The 9,153-nt window shown below is 29.9% G+C and overlaps 1 protein-coding gene across 1 annotated transcript; it reads left to right on the top strand.

Moving 5' to 3' along the window:
- The first annotated feature begins 1,217 nt into the window (after positions 1 to 1,217).
- On the top strand, positions 1,218 to 3,287 carry LOC102581054 (exocyst complex component EXO70B1-like). Its single transcript, XM_006345657.2, has one exon. The coding sequence runs from the start codon at positions 1,289 to 1,291 to the stop codon at positions 3,194 to 3,196; it is 1,908 nt and encodes a 635-aa protein (XP_006345719.1). The 5' UTR covers positions 1,218 to 1,288; the 3' UTR covers positions 3,197 to 3,287.
- Positions 3,288 to 9,153: the final 5,866 nt, after the last annotated feature.

Raw genomic sequence — 9,153 nt, 5'->3', positions numbered from 1 at the left:
TATATATATATAGTTAATAATACTTAATGTGTATTTTTTCTATCATTGCCTCTAATGTTAAAATATTTTTAGTGAAATTTTCGACTTTATTATTAAACTGATGATAAAATAACATTGGGATATGAATAATTCAAATACTTGTTAAACAAGACACGTGATCATATTCCAAGAAAGCAGCACGTACAATTAGTAAAAAAATATAGTATTAATTGTTTGAATTAGGTCTAAGTTCTTCTTATAAATTTTCTCACTATTATTAGAAAATAATTAGTAATTCAATTAAGTTGACCTTTAGGAGTCCGTTATTTCACAGTAATTCCGTATGCCTAACACGTGTCAGCCATGCGGTCAATTGTTGACTCCCAAAGTCCCAAGGCCCATACAATTTGTCTTGTGTATTATTTATATATATATTCAATAAAATCCCAATTAATGTCAAACAATTTGATCCCATATGGATTTTTTTTTTTAATTTTTTAATTTTAAATTTGATTTGATTCATTATAGTTTCAAAGATATGTCTTCTGAGTAAACTTTGTCCCATAAGACTTGCCTAGTGCGATTTATATTTCTTGTGTGGTTTGCATGTTATTACACAATAGAAAATTTACCAGCGTGCATAAAGTACTCACCATAGAGCGCTCAGAGATTGCGACAGAAGTTGTAGTAGCTTGTGGGTTATCCTGGAGTTTTCAAAAATAAAAAAAATAAGAAAAAATCAATTAGATAATAACATTTTTGATCCTTTTAAGTATTAATTTCATGAATAAATTTTGATTTTGGTTCTCGGTAGTATATATGATTCAATATATTTATCCTTCAACGAATTAAAATGTGTTTTAGATTCCTTTATAAGAGAAATACACTATATTTTGAATATGAAATAATAGTATTAGCTTATCGTAATACACCAATAAATTTGTGAATGTTCACAAGGAAAGCAATAAAAAATGTATTATATTTCTAGAAATGAAGATTAAACATGCTTAGTCAAATATAACAAGAATTAAAATTAAGATTTATTAATATCTTCGTCAAGAGTGTTACGTAAATTGAGATAATGTATGTGAATGGAATCAACAATAACTATATGAGAAACTTTTTTACCCGTATAAACAAAATGTACGGCTTGCTATTTTCTCTTTCTATATATACCTTCTCTCAGTCTCTATGAAACATTTAAAATCTTCATTGAACCCTTCTTTCTTCATTCCAAAAAAAATACAAAAATCATACATACCTTAACAATCAAACATTCAATAATATATACGTGACGATAGATCGATCGATGGCGCGGCGGCGAATAGGGATGAGAGAAATTTGTTGTTCACCAAAAAGTTCATCAAAATCTGATGGTCCTAATTCTCCATCTACTTCACTATTCTCTTCCCCTTCACGTTTCTCGTTTTCGCCATCTCGTCCGAGTTTTTCCGATTCAGTTATGAATCGGACACTCGAGATGGCGGAACCGATGATCATGAAATGGGACCCTAACTCTACTAACTATGCTAAAGTAACTTCTCTTTTCTACGAGAGTAGAGGAGAAGCTAATGAATTCATCAAGTGTGTGTATAATTTACAGAAGGCGATGCACTTTCATTCCATGGAAAATTCAAAATCAGATAAGCTTGTTCGTGCTCAATCGTTGATGCAAGTTGCAGTGAAGAGACTCCAGAAGGAGTTTTACCAGATTCTATCGATGAATAGAGCTCATTTGGATCCTGAATCAATAACTACAGTTTCTTCTCGAACTTCAGCTCGTTCGAGTTTGTCTGAGTTTGAAGATGAGGAAGAGGATGATCGTATTGTTGTTGTTGCTGGTGAGTCGATTTCTGAAGTAGAGGATGTATCGAATGTTGCAATGGCGGATTTGAGATTGATTGCTGAGTGTATGATTTCTTCTGGATATGCGAAGGAGTGTGTGAAGATTTACAAAGTTATACGTAAATCGATTATCGATGAAGCGATTTATAGACTCGATGTTGAGAAATTGAGTTCTTCGCAAGTTCATAAAATGGATTGGGAAGTTTTGGATCTGAAGATTAAGGATTGGCTTCGAGCAGCAGATGTAGCTGTGAAAATATTGTTCAATGGAGAGAGAATTCTCTGCGATCACGTTTTTTTGTCCAACGATTCAATAAGAGAATCATGCTTTACTGAAATTTCAAAAGATGGATCCATGATTCTGTTTAGTTTCCCGGAAATTGTAGCGAAAAACTGTAAGAAATCGCCGGAAAAAGTGTTCCGTCTCCTCGATATGTACACCGCCATCGCTGAACACTGGCCGGAAATTGAAGCTATTTTTTCTTCCGATTCAGAATCTGTTATCCGATCTCAAGCGTTAACGTCACACGACAAGCTTGGCGAGTCTATAAGGACGGCGTTAGCTGAGTTTGAGACAGTTCTCCAGAAGGAATCCTCAAAAACACCGATCGCCGGCGGTGGAATCCACCATCTCACCGTTGATGTAATGGATTACGTTACTCTACTTGCCGATTACAGCAACGTCCTCTCCGATATCCTCGCTGAATCTCCTCCTCCGGCCAAAGGTTCGTTGCCGGAATCATACTTCGGTATAGCCGATACCGATGAATCTCCGGCACCGGCAATCTCACTCCGATTCGCTTGGCTGATTCTCATTCTTCTCTGCAAACTCGACGGCAAAGCAAAGCACTACAAGGACGCTTCCTTCGCGTACCTTTTCTTAGCCAACAATCTCCGATACATCATCGTAAAAGTCCGTTCATCGAATCTCAAATACTTGCTAGGTGAAAATTGGATATCAAAACACGAAGAAAAGGTGAAGCAGTTCGCGTCAAACTACGAACGGTTAGGATGGAGCCACGTCATTGAATCTGTCCCACGAGAACCAAACGCATCAATGGCTCCCCAACAAGTGAAGGAAATTTTCAAGAGATTCAATTCATCATTCGAGCAAGCTCACCGAAAGCATTCAATGTGTGTGGTAAGTGATAGTTATCTCCGTGATGAATTAAAAGTATCCATCGCGGAGAAAATACTACCAGCTTATAGAGAGTTTTACAATAAACATAGAAATACAATAATAAAAGAGAGACATTCAGCTCATGTGGTTAGATTTTCTCCGGAGGATGTAGCACATCAATTATCCGATTTATTTTTCGGACCGATTGAATTAGAAAGATGTTTATCATTCGAGTTTTCTCCATCGCGATAAATAAAGAAAAAATATTTTATTTGTTTTTTCATGCTATGATCTTATATATTAAGTTGTAGTATACATGAAGATCATATTACAGATGTATAGATTGCACAACATTTGTTGATGTGTTCAGAATAAAACAGTAATATAAGTATTTCATTAATGATGATTCTTTTTCTTTTCCATGAACTGGCAAGCCGGATTAAAGAGCGGATTTAGCGTGAAAAGTACAGTTTTGGTAGAATCAGAAGTCGGGTCAATTATATTTCTTAAAATACAAATATAGAATTCGATTCAAAGTTATTAGGTTTTGTGACTTTATCAAACAGTTAGTTATTCGCCCCTAGTGCTAACCTCCCTGTGATGGAACTCAATATATAATTATAAAGTTCAAAATTCATAAACTTTATTCTATCTCGAAGTGATGATGCTGTCTTGGACTGATATTTCATGTTTGTTATGGTCATATTTCAACAAGTCTAAAATCATGTTTTAATATTGGATAAACAAAAGAAGCTACACATAAGATACAATTTTTTTAATCATATTGTTGGAGAGGCAAATCTTGTTAATATCTTTATATATTTAGAAACAATGTATTGAACTAATTATACTATGGTGTATATTTAAGTGAAAAAATACTAGTTATTAAAGCAAATCATGCAACTATATATCACGATTTGTTTCCCCAATTATTAAGAATTAATCCACTTTGTCCATAATTTAGAAATCTTTTCTAGAAGATGCAAGGGTATTCTGTATGTAAACTCTACCCGTCATTTAATATGGAAAAAAATTATATTTTTCAACGCTCATAATGATGTCTTGTTACACTAAGGATTAGGATTTAGAAGGACAAACTAACAAACTTATTAGTGGATCGGACCCGAAAGCTATTTCGATCCATTTTGCTTTACGATTAGCTCTTGTACGCTCTTGTAGAAGGATAAATATAATTCTTTACGAAGTGAAAAATGAACACTCTTTCTTATCAACGAGGAACACTCCTTAATGAAATAACTAGTAATTTCTCCAATATTTACGTAGTATACTTTTTTAATAAAAGAAATTTCAATTGAATCTCGTTTCTCTAAGCTAGCTCCGCCCATGCATCCATCTGTCAATACTCAAGGTCCACAAACGTCTAACCTTTTTTCTATTTTCCTTCTTGGAAATTTTCTAAAAGTTATAGAAAAATTCGTGGAAAAACAATGACATATATATGTTTAAATTCATGAATTTTGAGATTACGTGATATGAAAGTAGAGTGTAAATATAAAGTTCTTCATCATTGAATTTTAATTTCTTCGTCATGATTGAGAATAATAAAATTTTCTTCATAAATTTTGGTATATTCTAGAACTTAACTTAAAGTTAAATTAAGAAAAGTATAATAATTCTATGTAGACACATAATTATATTCCGAAATACAATTCTAAAAGAAAAGTGTAAATTATTCGTGATGAAAACGAACCTAAGTTTTTTGACCCCATTGCATGATTTTTTGAGATTACGTTATATGAAAGAAGAGTGTTTGTATGAATTCACATTAAATATAAGTTGATATTAGTATTTTACATATATATAAAGAGAAGTCATCATATTATTATTAGTTTGGTTTGACCTAATAAAAGTCATCATAATTTTATTTGTGGGATCTTTAATTTTTGAGACAAAAAAGCCTTTACAAAAGTCCCATTTGGAGAAAGTTCTTTTTTGAACTTTTGTTAATGTCTTAGATTGCCATAAGTACAAGATTCAAAGCTCTAATTTTCCTATTTTTTTTAGTTAAATAGAGTATCATATTTTGTTTTTCTCCTTTCCCACGGTCTCAAACTTGATCATACTCATTTTATTTGTAAAATTATAAGTTCAAACATACTATATACTACTTAGGAATTAATTTTATAGGTGTTCACATATATGTTATGCTCGTGTTATAAACAACGCTAGATCCACCAACTTGAATTAGAGGGGATCAAATTATTATGATGGTGAATTTTGTTTTTCTTTTTTTGAGAGTTTACTCCTTTATATTTTTAATTCAAGAAAATTATGAATCTGATTTCTTTAGTTTGTTTTGTATAACAATTACACTATTACCAGTTGAAGAATTCAGCAATGTCCATATTGATGATACTTCATAGTTAAAACTAAACTTAAGTCTTGTCCACAATAATAAGGTCAATAACAATTTGAATTTTGTGATATTAATGATAGCAACTATACATTAACAAAGTAAACAAAATAATTTAATATATATATGATAAATAGCCACAATTTTGGTTATTTAAACCTACAAGTGAAAGAAAGAGTTGATATTCATTTCTTCATGAATATTATATTTGAGTTTAAAAAAGAAGGGACCAACCTAGTTGTGGTTATTAGAAAATACATCTCATCGTTCACCTCTAATGTAACACGTTTTTTCTCATTTTATAATATTTACAATAAGTATATGCATTGCTCGAATAATTAATTAGAAAAAAAAAAGTGTTATTTTCAGTTTGTTCAATATTTCATTTTGATCAATCAATTTGTGATAGAAACTTGAAAGTGTCACATGACCTCAATTAGAGGTCAATTTCAGAAAGACAAACAATGTTAGTTCAGACTTAAGGACGGAGATGACATTTTAAATTTATGAGTTATGAATTCTAGAAAGTGACGATTTACTAGATTTTAAAATACAAATATAGAATCAGACCTAAAATTATTTGATTTTATCAAATCGGTATTCTGATCACTATCGTTATTAACTTATTATTAAAAGAAAGAAAAATAGTACTCCTACTTTATATGAGTATTACAAGTCAGTCAACTAATAAATGTACGCAATTAATTTCATTTCAATTAATAACTAAACGACTTGGGCATTCTATTGAGAAATTTGGTAACTATTAGGTCTTTGATTTGATTATGTATTCCCAAAAGTTGTTAGATTAAGATTCAGTCTCCACAATACACATACGACTATGTAATAAGTCACTATTTTTCGAGACTCGGGAAATGAAAAAAATTATGTTGAAAACACTGCTTAGCTTCAGATATGAGCTCTGTAAATTAAAGCGCGAATTTAAATTTAATTGAATTACAATACGAATATCAAACATCGAATGAAAAACTAAAAGAGAAAAATCACGCTTTTCTAAGTTAATATTATTACGTACTAGCTAAATATTTGAACTTAATCATACAAATGATTATTCAATCGTACTTAGAGGTGGACCCACCTTTATCACTAGGGTGCACGTGCACCTGTTAACTTCGGGGAAAAAATTGTTGTATATATGTATATCTGTCTTGAGAAACTGGCAGAAACTAGGATATAATTAACAGTACACCCATGATGAGTATAGGAGTGTTCTTGTGTCGTTGGTACAAGGTAGAGGAACCACTCGCGAGACCAAGGTTCAAACCTAGCTAGAGCACTATTTCATTATTTTATTTTAAGTTTAACTTAGAAATCATATTTGGTGCATGCATCCTAAGTCTTCAAATCCTAGTTCGCCTCTAAATTCGTACTTAGGAAGAGATACGTGGTGGTAGGATCTTTGAACATCTGTGAAACATAAGGAGAGAACTCAGTGACGTGGACAAAGAGACAAATTAAAGAGAAGAAAAGCACGAACGAGGTTGTACAAATCACTTGATCATGACAAAAATATTAGCTGGCACCACTAATGATATTAACAGGTGACCCACGGTCATTGGTCATAGTATAGAGGTAAAACATCAATCAATAGAAAAGCTCTACTAGAGCCCTAAAGTACCATTAGCATGAATTGTTGGTTCTACATGTCTGGTGGCCAATTTTTTCTCTCTCAAACTTCACATTTATATTATTACTAGTGAACTTATTCGCGCTTCACGCGGAGAAATAAACTATATCACCCGTCTTTTTTTTGAAATAATTTTTACTTCATTAAAAATTAATTTTGACTATAAAAAATTAAATAACACCTCCATGTTTAGAATTTCAAATAAAATGTTATTTTGTCTTATTTGTGAAAAAAATATAACAAAACACAACTCTGATTTTAAAAATTTCTAGTAAAATGAAAAAAAATTAATTTCTAATTATATATGGCCAAATGCCCACCAAATTCATGATTTATTTTTCGTTCTTTCTAATACTCGAATATTAAAATCATCAAAAAATATAATCAATTTTATTTTCAATAGTTCTTTCAAAAGTATAATTTAAATAGAAGAAACTATAATATACATAAAAGTCTTTTTCAAAACTTAAGTTTTTAAATTCTAAACCAGAAGTTACATAAACATTATCTATATTTTGTTTCAAGTAAATATGAAAAAATATGTATAAAAATAGCTTGTTAGCAGACCTTTGACTATATATTTCTTCACTAAGTTATCTATTTATTTAATTTGTCTTTGCTATTCAAGAAATAATTAAATGAAAACATGATATCAGGAAATTTCTTTAAAAACACATCTCATTGTATATTCACATCCGTTTTTCTACTAAATAAAATAATGTTGATACTCATTTCGTGAGTAGGTATAAATATAATGGTATTCAATTTTTTTTAATCAAGTTATGAATTTTTTTTAAGTTTTCAAGACTCTTAAATGCATAAAGTAATACTAAAAAGAAAATAATATGTTCAATCTATTTGAGAATTTATAGAAAAGGCTAATGGGCAAGATATATTTAACGCTTAATTTTTTCCTTCCAAAGACAATAAAAACATTAAATATCTTAATGACTATGGAGCAATGAAAAAACATTTAAGTCTTTCAAAATATAACTATTCTAACAATTCCTATAATCATACTTAAATACCATGAAGGCATGAACTAAGGAAATTCATATGCATGAAATTCTATATCTTCTTCTTTTTCCTCTCAATTGAATTTTATATCGAACTATGATTCGTTTAGATATTTAATTAGTTGAAATGTGAGTGTCATTTATTTGTGGTGTTTTTTTTCTTTTTCTTGTGTATATATTTTTTTTATTTCTAATAATTAATTTTCTTAAGCATTATTAGTCTTTCAGTGAAATGTACTATATTGAATTAAGAAAATTATTTGCAGGCAAACGATAAAATTTATAGGTAGATATTTCAAGTATTTTTCTTTTGGATATTTTTTGTGATTATATCATCTAATTTTTAAGAATTTAATTGAGAATTGTCATTCATTAAAATATATATATAAAATTAAATTACTTCTACAATTATATATTATAACAAAGCTAAAAATGCATAACAACTTAATTTTCCTTTGTGTCACTACATGATATTTTGATTTATACTATACTAAAGCAAAAAATGTATAACAACTGAACTTCTTTTTGTGTCACTATATGATATTTTTGATTTATTCGAAGAATTTATTCCTTAGAACGAATATGATATACGTCAAACCTCAATGTCTGATTATTATACAAAGAGATCAATGAATATTGGAACAAAATTAATCTAAAAATAAATATCATGAATAAAATATATAAAGAAGACAAAATATATCAAAAGATGTGTGAAGGTAGGAATACAAGTGTCTTAAGATAGGCATACAAGTATCAATACATTTATATTTGTGAAGATAAATACAATTAGATATAACATTTTAACTTTTCAAGAATGAAAAGATGTAGTAAAACAAAACTAAAAAGAGTAATAATATAAGTGAAAATAGACAAGAAATGTAGAGAGACAAGAGAGAATTTTCTTGTTCTTCCAAGTATATTCAAGTGTTTTCTAAATCTTCAAGTGCATAACACATCCTCAAGACCTCTATTTATATTGTTATAAGAGGTATACAAAAAGATAGCAATAAACATGATATTAATTATTGAGAATGTGGGGAAGATTAAAGGGTGTGGAAGATAAATGAGGAGATGGTGGAAGTGTGAATATTATTACACATACTGATGAAATTATATCTTGAAGTTATGGACATCCACATTAATCAACAAAACATTAATTATAAACAAATAATAA

This window comes from Solanum tuberosum, unplaced genomic scaffold, assembly GCF_000226075.1.
Source record: "Solanum tuberosum cultivar DM 1-3 516 R44 unplaced genomic scaffold, SolTub_3.0 scf00071, whole genome shotgun sequence".
NCBI lineage: Eukaryota > Viridiplantae > Streptophyta > Magnoliopsida > Solanales > Solanaceae > Solanum > Solanum tuberosum.
Note: the sequence above shows the minus strand (reverse complement) of the source record. Positions and strands in the feature narration are given on the sequence as shown.

What these genes read in the sequence shown, in the direction of transcription:
- LOC102581054 (XM_006345657.2), top strand. Translation starts at nt 1,289, where the DNA reads ATGGCGCGGCGGCGAATAGGGATGAGAGAAATTTGTTGTTCACCAAAA.